General features: G+C 31.9%; 1 protein-coding gene and 1 non-coding gene across 2 annotated transcripts; one reads left to right on the forward strand and one right to left on the reverse strand.

The window, feature by feature from the left end:
* The first annotated feature begins 10,107 nt into the window (after window positions 1-10,107).
* TRNAR-UCU (transfer RNA arginine (anticodon UCU)) lies at window positions 10,108-10,180 on the forward strand. The gene has a single exon. It is a non-coding gene; the product is annotated as a tRNA-Arg (tRNA).
* Window positions 10,181-15,720: 5,540 nt separating this feature from the next.
* LOC112712468 (probable serine/threonine-protein kinase At1g54610) lies at window positions 15,721-19,408 on the reverse strand. The gene is made up of 7 exons (XM_025765362.3): window positions 18,541-19,408; window positions 17,801-18,085; window positions 17,388-17,705; window positions 17,081-17,302; window positions 16,761-16,855; window positions 16,553-16,652; window positions 15,721-16,251 (listed from the first exon to the last, which is right to left on the reverse strand). Exons 1-7 carry the CDS (start codon window positions 18,982-18,984, stop codon window positions 15,928-15,930), a joined length of 1,788 nt encoding a protein of 595 aa, XP_025621147.1. The 5' UTR covers window positions 18,985-19,408; the 3' UTR covers window positions 15,721-15,927.
* Between the last annotated feature and the right edge of the window lie 575 nt (window positions 19,409-19,983).

Below are 19,983 nucleotides of genomic sequence, written 5' to 3' on the forward strand. Positions count from 1 at the left end.
AATTAAAATAATGGTATTTTAATTTTTTAAAATCAAATTTATTTAAAAATAAGTTTTTAAATTTTAAACCAAATATATAAATACGATATTTTTATCTTAAAATTTTTAAAAATTATTTATAATTTTTCTAACCACACCGCACGCTAACAGAAATAGAGATGTTTGTAGCCGGACTAGATTTAATTAGATTTAGACACAACTCCAATAGTCTATTGAGTTTATTTTGACTTAATCTAATATAAAATTAGTATATATAAATTTATATAATAAATTAATACAATTTTATTTTTAAAAATTAAATTTAATAAAATATTGTATCATATAATATAAAAAATTTAATTAAAATATAAAAATATAATATTTTATTATTAATTTTACTCTAAATTGTATATTTTACTTATAAAAAAATAATAATTTCAAATTGGATCGGACCACCCGAAATATAATTCGAATCCAGCTCTAAAATAGCAATGGATAAAAACAACAAAGTCAAATCCAATAAAATATACCTCAAATTTAGATCGAGTTGAGTTTTAAATACCCCTAAATAGAGATATGTTGTGATGTTCTATATGGACCAAGAATATTGAATAATGCAGCATATTCTTGGTTTTCCTTTTCAATAGGATGTTGAGGTGTAGAAAAAAGAATTTAAATTTTTTTCAGAAAAGTGTCACAATTAACCTATAATGACCTCTTATTATTTATAAAATTCGTCACTTATATAATATATGTTAGAATAATAAGAATATATATATATTACATGTATAAACAGTTTTAATAATTAGTTTCGACTAAGTTGGTCCGGTTATTTATTGACCCAACAAAAATTATCTACACAAAACACACACAAATCACATTTTTTTTGTTTAAGATAATTTTCTTTCTTTTAAAGGGAAAAAAAATTTATTAGAAAATTTAGTAATGACATGAAAAGATGGTTATATCGTCCAGATTTTACAGTATATAGATTCTTTATTACAGCATCAATTTTGATAAATAGTTCTAGTGATCTCGATAGTATTTCATGTGTTTACCTAAGTTCAAATGATTATTAAAGAACTTTGGCATAAATAGATTGAAGGATCACCATGTATATCCTAACTCAAAAAATAAAGCAATGTCGACATAAAATTGTCAAGTGGAAGGAAGAAAACAGATCTAATTCAAGGGTAGAGATTGATTCATTACAGTCCGAATTAGAGACACTTACCTTATCAAGAATTCATGACGGTGAAATCATTTTAGAATTGGAAGACAAACTTGAGAAAACAGTGCAAAATGAGAATCTTATTAGAAGAATAAATTTAGAATCAAATGGCTCAAATCTGATGATCAGAACACGACTTTCTTTCATCAGATATTCAAAAATTGTACCAGGAGGAACCGAATTTGGCAACTAAATGACGGTAATGGTGGAGTGGCGACTTCTAATACTGGAATTGCTTCCGTGGCAGAAGCATATTTTAAAGACATCTTTTCCTCCTCTTGTCATGAGAACCCTGAATTTTTTTCACTAGTTTGGAACCTAAGGTTACAATTTTCATGAATCGTAGGTTTCAAAGACCAGTGACTTTGGAGGAAGTGAAATGAGCTCTATTTAACATTCATCCTCAAAGTGTTCCGGGAGATGACGGTATGACAACAAATTTTTTTAAAGCTTTTGGAACATCTTCAGTGATGATGTTTTGCGAACAATTAGGAGCTTCTTCTCAGGGGGCAGAATTTTGAAGGGCTTTAATCACACTCAAATTTGTCTTATCCCCAAGATTTCATATGCTAAAGATATGATTCAGGTCAGATCAATAAGCCTATCCTCAGTCTTTTATAAGATTATTTCTAAAGTCATTGTACATAGACTTCAAGGTATGATGAACAAACTAATTAGCCCTACATAGAGCGCTTTTATTAAAGACAGATTAATTTTTGATAATATCTTAATTGCCCATGAGTGCATACATTACTTGAAAAAGAAAAAACGAGGGCTCACAACTGAAATGGCTCTAAAATTAGACATGAGTAAGGTATATGATAGGGTGGAATGACACTTTTTTTGGTTTATTTTGGAGAAGTTTGGTTTTGACTCCCGATGGATTATGTGAATTCAGAAATTGGTGACAACTGTTTTTTATTCTGTCATTGTGGAAGAACAACCTATGGCTTTTTTAAACCAAATAGAGGTATTCGATAAGGAGACCATTTATCTCCCTACCTTTTTTTTTCTGTACAGAAGGTCTATCCTTTTTGTTACACAAGGCACAATAAAACAGACTAATTCAAGGTATTCAGGTTCATAGGTGATGCCCCAAGGTCAATCGCCTCCTCTTTGCTGATGATTCCATCTTATTCTATAAGACTAATCCTGAGATATGTTCAAATATTTTGCAATTGTTGACTTATGAAAGCATAAGTGATCGGCGGGTGAATCTTAATAAATCTGCTATATTTTTTTAGCCACAACACTCCTTCTTCTATTCGTACACAATTGGCTAACTCTTTAAATATCAATCATGTTGGGGTTCAAGATAAATATCTGGGCTTATCTTCTAGGATCTCTAGATCTAAAAAGGCTTCATTCAGTATGATCAAAGAAAAGGTGCAAAAGAGAATCCAAGGATAGAAACGCAGTCTCTTATCTTCGAGAGGTCAACAGGTATTGCTTAAGGTTGTGGGTAAAGCTATTCATATCTATACATTGTCTTGCTTTAGATTGCCTAATGGTTTAATTTAAAAAATCCACTCTCTACTCTCTCAGTTTTGGTGGGGGCAAAAATGTTCTAAAAAACGGATGACTCGGATTAGCTAGGACACTATGACTCGTCTAAGAAGAGAAGGAGGTCTTGAATTTAAAGACCTTAGAATTCAGAATTTGGCGATCTTAGGCAAACAGTATTGGCGACTGGTAACACAGCCAACTTCTCTATTATCCAAAATCCTGAAGAAGAAGGTACTTTAGAAATAGTAATGCTATAACTGCAGAAACTGGAGTCTTTCCTTCTTAGGGATGGATGAGCATATTGGAAGGTCGAAAGATAGTTGAAAAAGGTCTTAACTGGGCGTTGGGTATTGGAGAGAACATCCGAACCTTTTAGAATTTGTGGCTACCTCCTCTGTATCCTCTAATAATATCGGCAATGCCAAACAGTCAGATTATTTCCAATCTTATTCCACAAGTGACAGATTTGATTACTGAAAATGGAATTTGGAATCAAAGCTTCATTTGAGAATTATTTCCCTAAGACGTTTCTGACATGATTCTTGCAGTTAAAATTCATGGGAGTCATGACTAATTGCAACTGGATTTAAACAATTCCAAACAGTATGATACTGTTTCAAGTTACAAAATCGGCTACTTATTTCACCACTTGCCTCTTGAACTTTGCCTTATTAATCATATGCAGCAGAAGAAGCCATGGATTGAACTATGGAAGCTAAACTTGCCCCACAAAGTTAAGATCTTTATTTGGAAAGCTCGACATGGCCGTCTTTTGGTTCTTGCTCAGATTCACCGCCGCTGCCTATCTACATTGCCAACATGCCCCTATTATCAGGAAGCAACAAAAACGATCACTCACTATTTGTTCTACTGCTTTACAAGTAAAGAAGTATGGTACGGTCTCAAAGTTTTCTTAGAGACTGTCTTCCCTCGTGATGATTTCTGGACATGGTGAATTGTAGCAATAGAGATGATTAACTCGTTGAAAAATGCTGACCGAAATTCTCAATTGTTTGCCATCATTTGCTAGCACTGTTGAAAAGTACGCAACCAGTTAGTCTTTAAAAGCTGCACTTCGATGTCATCAGCCATTCTCACAAATTTCGTCAAGTTGCTTCGTGTAATCCAAAAAATCTCCCTTTTAGCTTACTGTCTCCACGAGAACAATTCTTAGTTTCACTCAATTTACCTTATTATTTTCTTTCTTCTAGCTTATTCTTAGTTTGTCTATATACCATTGGATATATATCATCAGTGTATTTTTTTGGGAGATTTTCACTTTTTGCTATGCTATCCTGTTTTGAATACCTATGTATTTCATTTTTCACTGATTAATAAATTATAACCTACTATCTTTAACAAAAAAAAATAATTTTCTTTCTTTTAAAGGGAAAAAAACTTAATCTTAATCCTAAAAAAAATATTGCACAACAAATGTTGATAACAACTGACAATAATAATAATAATAATAATAATAATAATAATAATAATAATAGAAGAGACATAATAATTCTCTCTAATTAAATAGTAGTATACTACTACCAAAGAAATTCACAATAAAATATATTTGTTGCACATCAAATTAAATTAAATAAAAAGGACTAATTGTGGATTGGTGGTTTTCGTTGTATGGATGTATAATCTATTGAAACTAAATCTTTCTTACTATTATTATTGTGTTTAAATTTTTTATCATCTCTTTTTTTTAATGTTACATCATTAACTTCTTGTAAATTTTAATGTTGCATCATTAACCTCTTGTAAAGATAGTAGCATAACAGATTCTTTTTTTTCTTGAGATTGTTCTTGAACAATGTGTTTTTGAACAACATTTTCATTATAAGGAATTTGATCTTCTATCATATGATCTACTAGAATATTATCTTCATGATGTGAAAAATTAGTAATAGTTTGTTCTATATTAACTCTATCCGTATAAAAATTGTATTAAACAATCACTCTTGTACATGGAGAGGTTTGACAAATATTTTCATTCTCAACAACTTTAAGAAAACGATTTCTCTCACTTTCCACACCATACTCTAAAAACCTTGCGTTTCTAGATTCAACTATTTTACTTAAGTGAGAGGAACATAAAACCAGAAACTCTTAGACTTTTTTGCATAACCTATAAAATAGGCACTTATCGTCTTTGGGTCTAACTTTCTTTCTTGTGGATTATAAACCCAAATTTCAGTAGGACAATCCCAACTGCGTATATGATTAAACCTAAGTTTCCAACTTTTTCATAGTTCAAATGGCGTTTTAACAACTGCTTTAGTTGGAACTCTATTTAATATATATGCGACTGTCTTAAAGACTTTGCTCCACAAGGATAAAGGAAGATTGGAATTGTTAAGCATATTCCTCACCATATCCAGCAAATTCTATTTCTTCTTTCAGCTACACCATTTTGATTTGGTATGTCAAATCTACACCATTTTGATCTGGTATGTCAAACATAGTGTATTGTGCCACAATACCATACTCTTGAAGATACTTTGCAAATAGACCAAGTGTTTGTCCACTTCCACAATATATATCTCGTAAAATTCTCCACTTCTATCTGATCTCACGCTTTCCGTATTGTTTCTTTACTTCAACTTTATAAACTTTAAAAGCGTCCAATGCCTCATATTTATTATGAAACATATAGAGATACATATATCGTGAATAATCATCAATAAAGAAGATGAAGTATTTCTGACCACTTGAGGACATATCAGGACAATGTATATCAGTGTGAATTATTTATAATATGTCATAATTCTTTTTAGCACCCTTTTGAGACTTTTTGGTTTACTTACCCTTAATACAATTCACACAAGTATTAAAATCAGTAAAGTTTAAAGATTCAAGAACTTCATCATTTACTAATTTTTTCATTCTCCTAATAGAGATGTGTCCTAACCTACGGTGCGACAACATGGAGGATTTTTTATTCATAAAAACACCATGCATAACCATTAAACATGATGGAATATTATTGGCAAAATGGACTTTAAATAAATCACCAATTAAAGTATCATATCTAATAATATTAAAATTTTTAATATAATCAACAGTATCATCATTAAAATTTATATATAATCCTTGTTTTATAAGTTTAGATAAAGAAATCAAAATTTTTAGAAAATTTTGGAATATAAAAAGTTCTTACTAAATCTAAAATACAACTAATACTTAATATAAGTCTAAATGTTTCAATAGTTTCCACACGTGAATGCATCCAACTGTCCATATAGATGCTCAGTTCACTTTCTATCGGTTCCTTTTTTTTATGAAATCCTGCATAATATTTGAAATATGAATTTCAGCATCAGAATTAATCCACCAAGTATCATGACATATTTCAATAAAATTAGATTCAAAACACACTGAAGGAGTAAAATCACAAAGGTAGTACATTTCTTCTCAAGCCAAACTTTAAACTTTGGATACTTCTTTTTCATGTGTCCTTTCTTTTTACAAAAGAAACAACGTACACCTTTTTTTCATAGGATGGGATGCATTATCCTTTCTCTGACTCATTTTTTGTGCATCTTATTATGAATTTACTTTCTTCTTATAAGTTTATTTTTTACTATTCTCATTTGTCACCAATAATCTATTTTCACCAAATTTTTGAATTAGCCTTCCTTCCTCTTCAACACACATCACTAGTAATTTATTAATGGACCATTTTTCTTTATGTATGTTGTAAGAAATCTTAAATGGTTTGTACTGAGTAGAAAGTAAATTCATAATAAGATGCACAAAAAATGAGTCAGAGATCTCAACTTCTAAAGCCTTTAGTTGTGCTGCTAATGCTATGTCTCTCAACCTCAAGATGTGTTCACACACACTCCTTACGCCAGTAAGCCTCATAAATGATAATTGTGCTATTAGAGTGTTTGCAAGTGACTTACTAAAAGACTCAAATTGGTGATTAATAACCTTCATGTAATCCTTGATATTCTCGCAATAAAAAATTGAACCCTAAATACTAGTTGAGATACGAGACTTAATGAACATCATACTTGTACAGTTGGATTACTTCCACTATTTTTATAATGCTACCTCAGTCCGAGTACTAGCATCAGTAGGTGTTGGAGGCTCTTCCCTACAAAGAATATAATCAAGGTTTACACACCCTAAGTGAAAAAGAACCTTATCTTTCTACTTCTTATAATTGTCACCATTTAATAAATGAACTTTAGATACAGTTTTAGATATTATTACTGTTGCAAATAATAAATTATGCTAATATTACTCAATTTTAAATAGACATATCAAAATTCATAACATATGATAATACATGTCAATGCAAGTTATATCAAATTAAATATAAATTATAGTGTCATTAAAATTTACTTGTGGACAAAGACTTTAACACATAATATTCACTATATTGACTAAAGTGTTGAAACTAGAAAATAAAATACTACTTAATATTCGTGGGCTAATTAAGAAATAAAATATTTTCTATTTCAACCTAATTAAATGTGAATGAGACAATAAATTTCTATGAGTAAGGTCATCATGTTAATATTTATGTGATTTTTTTAAATACAATTATTATCAAAAATACTGTGATTACTCTAAATTATGTATTAATTACAATATGCGAAAGAATTTATATAGCATGCAAATATAATTATTATCAGATAAATAATTTCAATGACATACATAATAACAAAATAAAAAAATGCTCCAGTGGCTAAACATTTTAATAATACTTGGAGGATCCAATTTTTTTTGTTTTTGTCAAAAGCTGAACCAACAACTTGACCCAACTCCAAACAAAACAGAAATCCTTGCTCAACCCAAAAAATCCAAAAATCCGACCGGATTGAACTCTTCTCCCTCATAACAAAGTTTAAATTTTTATTTTTATAGCAATTCAAATGAAGCCCAGTGGACCAATGATCAAACTAAACCATATAATAATTGCAGCAAGGGAAAAGGTCATTGAAACCTAATGTCACACGCGTTGTTTATTATGCTGGTAACAGTTCTTCGTGCACGCTGTCTCTCTTTTCCCTTTTTTTTGAGTAAAAAATAAATAGGTCTTTGATCTTTATAAATGTGGACATTTTCGTCCCTCAAAATTTAAAAATATATTTAAATCCATCACCTTATAAAACACGTGACAATTAGACCCTTCCGTCGAGTTGGGATTCAAAACGGCAACGAAACATGCTGATCTGAAAGGGTAGAGTGTCAAGTGTCCGTTTTGATTGCTGATGTGGATGGAGAACAAATTTTTAATGGAAAAATTAGTCCTTGCATCCATCATATGTTTTCTCTCTCCGTCGCAACTCACCTTGGTCCGACTCTGTCACTGCTCTCATCGATTCTGCCACCGGCCGCCACCTCTCCTACGCTGATTTCATCCGCCTTTCAGAAACCCTATCTGCCAACCTTACATCCCTCTTCACGCTCTCCAAAAACGACACCGCTTTGGTCCTCTCTCCAAACCTCTTTCCACGTTCCTATCCTCCACTTCGCGTTCCTCTCCTTCAACGTTGTTGTTTTGTCGGTAAATCCACTTGCCACGAGCTCCAATCTCACGCGCATCATCCGCCTTAGAAAACCTACCATCGCAGTCGCCACATCATCAGCGACTAACAACCTTCCCGATGAGTTCCGTCACGGAACCGTCCTCATCGACTCGCCCGAGTTTGAATCGCTCGTGATAGCGAGTCGATCCGGTGCCAAACTCGAACAAGTGGAGGTGAGTCAGTCTGACGTGGTAGCTATTATTTACTCTTCAGAAACCATAGGGAAGGTGAAGGGAGTGATGCTGACTCATAGGAACCTAATTGCAGAGGCCTGGTTTGTGAAGATGGGTAACAAAGTCATTTCCAATCTCAAGCACGCCCTTCTTCTAGAAACTTCTTTGGGAAAGAGGAAGCAGCAGCAACATAGCAGCACCATCAAGAACAACAATAAGGTAACCATTGACATTCTTTCTTTTGAAGTAGCCGATGTCATGTCCAAAACGGTTCACCTTCACAAATTCCTTTCGGATTCTGAGGTGTCGAGGCTCAGGAATGAGATCTTGACCTCTGAAGCTATTAGGAGCCTCGTTTCCTCCGACCATTCTTATCTCCTCGACCTTGCTCTCGTCGAGAAGCTTGACGAGTTGAACCGCGTCGCCGGCGTCGTTTTCAGGTTAGGGAAGAAGTGTTTTGTTCCTGCATTGCAGGGATTTGAGCATGTGTATGGTGACATTGAGAGTGGGGTCATAGATGTCAATGAATTAGGGTTATTGGTTAAGCATATGGAAGGTATGGTGAGGAAGATGGATAGGTATGTTAGTAACACTAAGAATTTGTATAGTGAAATGGAGGTTTTGAATCAATTGGAGCAAGCTATGAACAAGTTTCAGAATAATTAAAATATGGAGAGTAGGAGGATCTTTGAGCAGAAACTCGCATGGCAAAGGCAAGATGTTAGACATCAAGGACTAATTTGCCCATTAAAAATTTGTTATCCATCCACATCAGCAACCAAAACGAATACCTAACACTCTACCCTTCTAGGTCAGCATGTTCCGTTGCGGTTTTGAACCCCAACTCGACGAAGGGGTCTAATTTCACGCGTTTTATAAGGGGAGGAATTTAAATAATTAAATGTATTTTTAAATCTTGAGGGACGAAAATGTCCACGTTTAAAAAAGTTAGGGATCTATTTGGTTTTTACTCTTTTTTTTAATACAAGAATAAAAAAACTTATGAGAATTATAGAAAATCATGCCATTAGAAAAAACAACTCCCACATAAATTTAAAAAATTCCTTAAAAAGTTTTATCTATTATTCTCTCTTCTCATTTAATTTTAATTTCAATAATTTTTTTATTCTAAAATTCATATTATGTATTTTTTTAAAATATAAATAATAAAAACAATGCACAGTGATTTAATTTTGAAAATGACAAGACAGAGATAATTTTGGTCTGATACTATATATTAGTAATTTACATATCTTCAACCATTGCCAATAATTCTAAATTATGATTAGAAACTTTCAAGTCTTAAACCACCAACTTAGATAAAATTAAAGTATTTTGTTATGATGATTAGAATTGGAGACCCAAACTTTATGAATTTTATGAACAATCGTATTTTTTTCTATCAAAGAACAAACTAACTGTCAATATAATTAATTAATAAAATTTCTTAATAATTATAATACAATTCAAACTAATTTTTATATTAACAAATTAGACCATAAATAAAATAAAAATTCAAACATTTTTTCCTCTTAAACACAGACATGAAAGAAAAGGAAAAGAAAGAAAGGTAAATGCATAATTTATCTCCTTTTTTCTGTTTCCAAATTGTGTGTGATATATTTCAGAATCTTCAAAGTTATTTATTATATAAAATGCTTTACAGCAAATAACTGCGCCCATGGCCTAATGGATAAGGCGCCTGACTTCTAATCAGGCGATTGTGGGTTCGAGTCCCACTGGGCGTGATTTCATGTTTTTCATTTCTTTTGTATATGCCCCCCAAAACAGGCCCAGTATAGATGAAAAGTTGGGCTTTTAAGTGGACAACTTTCGATCAAAGAATTAAAAACCAAAAACGGTTCTAAGGCTCTCTTGATATAATTTCACCAAAAACGGATATGACCAAAAGAAAAAATAAACAAAAATGGAAGGTTGGGCAAAACTAAAACAATTATTTGAAATATAAAATTCTAGAGGCATGCCGTTTGAAAGCTATGCTATAACTTAATTAGCTAGCTAAGAGAGCCTCACAATTAAAACTTTATTTTAAGCTGATTTTGAGTTTATCAAGGATCAAACTCTTAATTTTTTTGATTTAAAATTCTAATATCATGTCATAATACCACTCATTCTAGAAGTTTATGCTGATGGAAAAAGATAACACTAATGGTTATTTGTGTCCTTAACGTTTAAATCGTCCTATTTGTATTCCTAATGTTTATAAAAGTGATTTAATGTTATCTTACTATCAATTATACTAACAAATCAGATTATATTTTTCAATTATTTTCACTTGGATGTATTCATTCTCAATTAAGTTTCACTTGGATGTGTTCCATTTTAATATTATACCGACTATTTGTGTTTAGATTCAATTATATCCCCTAGAAAAGTGAATTATTTAAATGTTGTAGGAATTAGTTTCAACTTTTGATGAGCTATTTTTCGGAGTGGATCATCGATTATATCTCAGACATTTATATTCTAACTTCAACAAGAGATTTTTAAAACTCAAACTAAAGCATTTATGATATGTAATTGACTCACTTTTACAAACATTAGAGATATAAATAGGATGATTTAAACGTTAGGGACACAAATAAGATTTACTCCAAACGTTAGGGACAAAAATAATACTTTACTCTATAATATATTAATTATCAGTAAAAAAGTTATAAAAAAATAAAAAAAATTATATTTTTAATATGTTTATTATGCATTTATTAAAAAAATTACTAAGAATATTATTATAGCCTTAATATCTATTCTATAAATATATTTTAGCTAAACATTTAAAAAAAAAAACTTGGTGGTGCGTTTTTATTGTCTTGAATTCAGTTGTGCTCCTCAATCATAATTATTGCAGATTTGTAGCGCAATTAATGAGCTTGAGCATTACCTTTACCTTTTTCTCTTATTGTTTGTTTTGATAAGAAATCGTAAAGAACACACACAAGCTACTATATGTAAATATCAAGGTTTTCAAAACTATACTAATCGTCTGATAGAATTAGAGATTTAATGATTTAAAATTTAATGGAGATTTAATAAAATATATATCTCTTTAGGAAAAAAGTATTTTATTATTTTATTATTTTAAATCATTTAATTATTAAAAATTTATATCGATTTTACTAATTAACCAAATTTTATTTTTTTTTATTTTTGATTAATTTATTCTCAATCAATTTTTTACTTAGATTGAATTAATCTAGTAACCGATTTTCAATTAACTTGAATTCGAACCATGATATAGAATATATTTGTGTTTGTTACGATTAGCAATGAAAAGTCCTACTATGAAAAAGAAAATTAAAATTTGAAATCTAGAGAAGATAGATTTTAGGACTTCATCCCCACTATGTAAAATGCTAAAGGGCATTTGGAATATTCATTAGAATTGCTTGGAATATGATTTCGAGAACCGCATAAAGAAAAGGCCAAAAATTAAATAAAAAATCATGAAGCTTCATTGATATTTATAGTGGTGGGTTGCCCAATTAATCCATGATGGTAACCTGGAATATAATTAATCAGCATGGCCCCTTTATTTCGTTTATCTTTTTGGTATAGAGGCTCCTATTTTTGGAGTCTACATATACATACATCAAATTGATAAAGAATAAGAATATAATAAATAAATAAGATGCTGACCCTCAAAGAATTCTCTGAACATGTTGAAAATGGAGTATATATCATCCAATCAAACTCAAATAGCTTCAATTTTCTTTTACCATCTATGTATCCTCAACCTCATGATGATTGTTGAATGGACCAAATCTTATTAGCCATTTAGAAGCTACAAATATATTTGTGTGTATACATATGAATGGAAGCCAAAGTTTTTATTTGTGTTATAAATAATTTTTCAGTAATAACAAATAATTTATCAGAAAATATTGGTGTCACCCACTTTTAACAACCAATAACTATAATGATAATGGTGATGATAATGATAATGATATGAGTTTGGTCAATTATATATAATTGTATTAGGTAACTAACTTCTAAGGTTTTTGTTTTATATTTTTTGGTTGTTCACATATTTTTCAGCCCAACAAGTCAATAATTAATCTGTTGCGGATCTGAGCTCTATTTAAGAATCTGCCTCTGATCAATGAGTTGTTGCATGTACAAGTTGGAATTCGAATTCGAACCCCCGACACTTGCTTAAACAGACGAGTGAGTTGACCACTCAACTAACCTAAATTAATTCATTTTATTTTAGTTTTTTTGTAATGTTTGATATCTACATGGAAATTAAAACCCAAGGCCCACAAAAGCCATAAGAAGCTGATATTGACATAAAGTGATTAGAGATAACTCCATTTAATTTACCTCTTTTTAACAAGAGAAATGGTTGGGGGATTGCACTAGCTAGAAGCTCCCCCATTACTAAACAACATAAATGAGAATGCATCATAGCTTGCAAATGGAAAATTGGCATCTGTTCAAAGCAAAAGCTAGTGCCTTATCTTGGTATCATAATTCACAAACAAAGCAACCACCTTGGTCCCCCCACTAAATATGGTGGGTCCATACCCTTACCATGCGAATTCATCACTAGGAAATATTGGTCCCAACTAGGGTTGGCTCCTCTGTTGACTTTTCATTCATGCATAGTGTCATTTGAGTAGTTTGATTCTTAATGTGTCTATTGATTAAGTATTCCAATCAAATACAAAGTACTAAGTACTAAGTATAGTATTTCATTATTGTTTAAATTTAAAATGAATAAATTAAAATATAATTTATTCTAAATTTAGTAGTTTAAACAAGTATGCTCCACCTCTAAAATTTTCAATGACCCTTATGATTTCCCAAAATAAAAAAAGTAGCTATCAAACATCACACATGGGATGCCACCACTATAGATCATGGATCATGATGTAGTAGTACTAATCCTCTCCCTCTAAAATCCCATGATCACTTTTTGTCCTATTATTTTTTCCTTCTCAGTTGTATTTTATAGATATATATATATTCCTGTTCCATGCAATAATAAGAGAAGGTTTCATTCTAAAGCATTTGGTGATGGAGAAAAGCAAGTCATTCCCTGAATACTCATGCTCTTACTCTGAGTTTGGATTCAGAGAAAGATCCAACTCATATAGTTTCAATGGTCCAACTGAGAAAGGAGGTGGATTTTCTGCAGCAAGTGATCCTGAGCTTAAGAGGAAGAAGAGGATCAAGGCCTATAATGTGTTGACATCAGAGGGGAAGCTCAAAACCAGTTTCAGAAACAGCTTCAAGTGGATCAAGAACAAGTTCAGTGATATCCGCTATGGTGTGTGATTGTGTGAACCATTAGAATTGCCTACAAGCAAAGGTAAGAATATTTAAGGGAAACAAAAAGTGTTTTCAGATCATCATCAAAAGTGTTTTCTTGGTTTGTAAGAGTAAGAGAAAACAAGCAATCTAGCATGCTTTGTATGAAACAATCAAGAGTTCAAAATGTATGTATGTTCATAGGAACTATGATTAGTAATAGTAATATAGACTTCTATTGTTGTCCTTATCTTTAGTTATTCTCTTTTGGTACTCTAATTCTTTTGCCAAAAAGACCTGAGATATAGTAGAAAGGATTTATATATATATATATATATATATATATATATATATATATAGCTGATAAAGTAACTAAAAACATTCATATAAAGCCTCCTTGCACTTGTAATTCACTTTTACTTGAGAGTTAAGACAACCATTTTTCATTCCTTCTCTTTATTTATCATTTCTTTTTTATTTACTTTCTTGGTGATGGTATTTGTTGTCAAGCTCCAATATTCTTTCTGGTCAATATCAATCTGCAATAATATCTTCAATCTAAATAAAGTAAATGAGCAAAGATAATTGGAAAAGTCATTTATAGGATACAAATTTTCCTTTAAGAATACCAGTGACTGATTCTAAGGTTCATTCAATTTTTGTTTTTGAATATATCACTGAAATACTCTCAAGAATCTAAAAGTTTTCTTTTATCCTATGCAAAAGAAAACGAATTACTGTTACAATTTGGGAACTTGTACTTGGATTTGACCCTTGGAGTTTATTGCTCAACACATGGTGCCAAGGGAAGGGATCTCAAAACTTACAATAGTTCCATTTTCATCATTGGTTCTTTGTTCTGCATATTATAGAACTCTAGAATCCAAATTCAATGGATGTACTGCATCAATAGCATATGAAGAAGAAAATAAAACGACAAAGGAGTAAAACAAACAACTAAGAAAGTTAGGGAGATTTTGAGCAGCTACTAGAAAGTAGGAGTGTTCAAATTCAAATCGACCCAAATTAAACCGTCCATTCAAACTAAAAATCGATTAAAACCATACTAATTTAAATTTGATCGGATTTTAGTTTTGACAAATCATATGGATTGGATCGAATTTTGGATCTATTCTTCGAAACCAATCCACTCCAAACCATACAATGTAATATAATATTATTCTTTTATTATTATATTTAAACTTTTACTTATAATATATTCAATTTATTATACACTTTTATCATATTCATGTATTATTATTATATAGTGAATATTTTATGAATTCAAAATTTATTTATTTATTTTAATGAATTTATAATTTTATTTTTATTATGTTATTGTTGATTTTTTAAAATACTATTCAAACTTGTTATATCATTGTTAGTTATTTATAATTTGGTGAGACTTATTATGTATATTTATTTTTTTACATTTACAAAGTCACAAATTTAATGCAATCCAAAACGCTTGAAATTTGATTGAATTGTTTAAAAAAAATTATCCAATCCAAATAGCATCTTAAATAAAATTAGTGTATGGATAAGATAAATGTTTGACACAAAACTAATCCAAACCGTACGGTGATCACCTCTATTAGAAAGTGACATTCCAACTTACTGCACTTCTTGCATTATGTAAACAACTTGAATTATCTTAACCATGATTATAGGGAAGCTGCGGTTCATTTTGACATGCAATTTACTAGTTTTTGTAATTATATTACAAGTAATCTTTTAACGATAATTTGGTATGTAAAACAGAGAATTCAGTACATAATATTCAGGAGAAGAATGCTAAATGACCATCAAAAGTTATTGTTTTTGACTATCAGCTGGTCATCAATGTTTAAAAATATAACATAAAATATGTTATTAGATTACTAGACTAAACAAATTAACCTGAAAGAATTGAGTTAATAGTTAAATAATGGCCAAAATCAATAAATTCTGATGACTCCTAACATTTCTCTACACGGGAAATAAGATAACCCAGATAAGTATGATCCAAATTTGATAATGATATAAAAACCAATAAGTATTTACTTTAACCATTGATGATTAATGATTCAGTGGAAAACAATCAATCAATTACAGGTTCTAATTGAATTGAACCAATTGTATGTTTCTAATTCTATAGGTACAATTTTTAAGGGTCAATATTTGAGATATAGTAACTAATTGCAAGGTGGTTTTACAATATCCATAAAAAATTGTACAAAATTTTCTAATCAATTTCAAAGAGTAAATAGTCCTCCCTCTTAAAGTTTCTAAATTCTCTGGTAGAAGCACTCCTGAAACTGAATCTGTTGTAGTCATCATTCTGGGTTGCTTTTGGTTTTGACTTGGGTAATGGAGGAAGGTACCTTGTAATTTCACCAACACTGCCATGGTGATGGTATTTTGGGGCCACCTTTTTATCTGAAACCAAAAGTGGAAACTGCTCCTTAGCCACACCAGGGTTTACACTAGATGAGGTACTGCTTATGGTTGCGCTACCCGGTTCTTCGCTTGGAATGTAAGTTTCAGGTTCCACATTCCTTCTTGAATCCTAGATATTATGTGAATTCAATACCTCAGTACTTAAGCAATGAATCAACTATCAAAGTAGTTGTGCTAGAAACATATGCATAACCAGAAAAAGAGAAAAGAAAAAAGAAAAAAAATCAGATGGATCAATGAACATCAGAGATGTATCAGTCACACATGATATAAGGTGATAAAAATATTAATAGGAACTGAAACCATCATGTAAGAGTTGCTAGTTTATCATTAGCATCATCTTATGACCATTTTGCCTTGGTTTATGCATGAAAATCAAAGATTTCTAAAGCACAATGTTTGAAACTTACCTCCTTGTTAGACACAGTATGTTCTATCTGCCTCTTGGGAGCTAGACTCTTGCGACGCTCCAGGTATGTACGAGAACGCCTGATTTTAGAGTTCATGTACCTAGAAATATTAGTAAAGCAATGAGATTCGATTTATATGTTCATCAAACTAGGAAAATAAAAATTGGATTGATTGATCAATGTCATATTTTGAGCCAAAGTGACTTACTTGATCTGTTCTTTGGCTTGATCATGTTCATCTTCTTCTCTGTGGATTACAGGCAAACCAGAGAGATCACAGGCCAACGGGCTTGTAAAGAAAAACTGCAGGCCGAAGATAATTGTATATGAGAAGTTTGGAATAGCTTACTCATGCAATGATTTTACTTCCTAGTTATTCATTAGAAATTGCAATCTGAACTTAATATTATATGGGACACACATGAGCTTGCTTGCTAAGTCTACAATTGCTTCATGATCAACAAAATGAATGTTATGGATGTGTTGTGCACATTTTAATGGGAATTGTCAATAGATACTTGCACACACCGGATTGTTAAGAGCTTTAGATGCAGTTCCACGGAATGCCGGTTCCAAAGCAAGGAGGGTACATAAAAGCCCCAAAGAAGATGGAGGGAGATCCCTGAAAGTTTCTAGAAAGCTAGGTCGATACGACCTTGGAGGTCTAAATGATGCAGATATTTTAAATTTTTTCCAGTACTCCTCTGATGGTGTGCCACATAATCTGAAAATTCTATGAAGTTGCTCAACCTGGAAGCAGATATATTTCATGAGTAGTGGTAACATAGAGATACTGGAAAGTTGAAAAACAATGGCACAATATCAGCAGTATCACCTCTGTTCGGCCAGGCATGAGTGGAATTCCGGTGAACATTTCTGCAAGGAGGCATCCAGCACTCCATAGATCAATACCAACTCCATAATCCGTGGCACCTAACAGCAACTCAGGGGCTCTATACCACAGTGTCACGACCCGGCTTGTGAGAGGATGCTCATGGTTTGGACTATAATAGTTGGCTAGCCCAAAATCTGCAATCTTAAGCATTCCATTACTATCAATCAAAAGGTTTGATCCCTTTATATCTCGATGTAAAATTCCCCTCTCATGGCAATGCTGCAGACCAGAAAGCAATTGCTGCATATAGCACTTGACCTACAATATACAATTTTACCTTTTAAGATTATAAAGGAGAATTATGGGATCCAAATACTAAAATGGCAGTGAAGGGAAAGTGGGAAACTCCCAACCTGCGGCTCGGTTAGCCTCTCTTCAGAATGAGAGATAATTCTTGTCAAATCCGTTTGCATGAAGTCAAAAACTAGATATATACTGTATTGCATTCTTGAAGTGGCTAATCCTTTAAGTTTTAGCACATTAGGATGATCCAATCTTTGTAGTATCAAGATTTCTCTTGCCATAAATTTAATGCTTTCGGGCTCTGATGTATTGAAGCGAACCTTTTTTAGGGCAACAATTTCTCCGGTGTCCCGATCTAGAGCTTTATAGACATTGCTGTATGTTCCTTGTCCTACCTGCATAAATGTGTAAAACAGGCCAAGTCAACTGGCTAGCTCACATCAGCCATTCACTTCTCTAAAGTTTACCTATCAGATTTCGATGTCCGAAAAGAAGAACAGATAGATTGAAGCTGAATACCACTGAAGATTATTGCTTTTCTATACTAGACATAAATCAATAACATGGTTCCATGATTGCTTACAGTTTTCATAAAGTAACTGATCAGATCATTGATTAAACTTAAGACAACAGTTATAACTAGTAAGGCTTTGGACATGTGCACTAAACCAAATGTAAGAAGATAAAACTCTGGATTTCATTATTCAAACAAGGAAAATATATAAATAGCTCAGCACTATGAATTGAATGCCCAAATCATTTTGCATAACCCTTGAATCTTCATCCTAATGGCCAGAAGCCTTGCATAATCAAGATCAAAAGAGGGAACTGAGAAAGAGAAAATAGGGACCTTATCAATCATTTTGTAGGATTCAGCACTCTTTGGGACCAATCCACCAAAGACTTGAGCAGGAACATTATCAACTAGCCATTTGGGCCATCCATCAACCATCTCATAGTCATCCTCAAAAGTCTTCTTCTTTGCCAATTCTCTCTTCTTCCTCTCTCTAGTAACACCCCCTTTCCCCTTGCCACTTTCACCATTATTGCCACCAGGAACAGCAGCAAGCTCATTAACTCTTGCAAGGTATCTGGGTGGAGGTTGTTCTCTCTTCTGATGATGATGATGATGCCTACCATTAGCATCCTCCATAGGTTCATACTTTTGACCAGTGGATCTTCTGTGAGCAACAAAATCAGAATTTGACACATACCCATTTTCCAATTTGAGCCTGTCTAGTCCCTTGGGTTCATGAGCAGGACCTTCAAGTGTCTTGGCCTGAACACACCCCATAAAAGCACCTCTTCTTCTTCTTCTTCTTTGATACCTTTTATTGGAGGGACAGAGTAGAGAGAAGAAGTAGAATTAGAAAAAAGAAAAGGAGGAAATGGGGGTGGGATGAAATGATGAATGTGAAGCTGATAGTGACAGAAATGGGAAGAAGGAGAAGGCGGCCATGGGCGGCACATTTGGAATGTTGCTGTGTGTAGTTTGTAAATAAGCAAAATGGGTGCTTTTTCTTTTCTTGGGATTCACTGATGAGTTGAGAGTTGAGACACACTGAACATGTCTTCTTTCTTTGCTTTCTCCGCAGAGAGAGAAGAGAGAGAGTGCACACGTGTCTGTCATTGGGCAGACAGGAAATCCAGATATTCTTCTTGTGTGTGGGTCCCAACTGCCGGCAACCTCGTCAGAATTTTGCACACCAGATTCCCTCATTATTTCTGTCCTCTACTTTTTTTTATATATATATTATGTTAAATAATTTAATTAAATATTTTAAATTATTTGATAGTTCTCAAATCACATCACTGTTGCTTATTAATGATCTAATCAAGTTTACGTACTCCTATCTTATTATTAAAGCAAGAGTTTCGGCCAAAAAGAATTCAATTAATTGAATTAAATTGTGAAAAATGTTAAGAGACTAATATTTTTAGTATGGAAATAGAAAATTAATTAATGTTGATTAAATGTAAAATAAAATTAATAATAATCTTAGCTTATCAATTAAAATGTAAATTAACAATATGACTCTCAATCTGGGTGATGTGAGATATTTTTACTTCATGAAATGATCTTACCAATTAAATTTAACAAATGAAATGAGGGGAAACATAAAAGGCTTCAATTAAAGATAGATACTGATGTTATATCATCAACCAAGCCTTGCTTTTTGTAGCTATGATGTTCAGATATAATGATATTATATTATAGAGTAAATAGTAGTAGAAAGTTTGCGTTATTGAAAAATTTAAAAATACGATAAAAAATTGGATATTAAATATATAT

This window comes from Arachis hypogaea, chromosome 9 (genome assembly GCF_003086295.3).
Source record: "Arachis hypogaea cultivar Tifrunner chromosome 9, arahy.Tifrunner.gnm2.J5K5, whole genome shotgun sequence".
Taxonomy (NCBI): domain Eukaryota; kingdom Viridiplantae; phylum Streptophyta; class Magnoliopsida; order Fabales; family Fabaceae; genus Arachis; species Arachis hypogaea.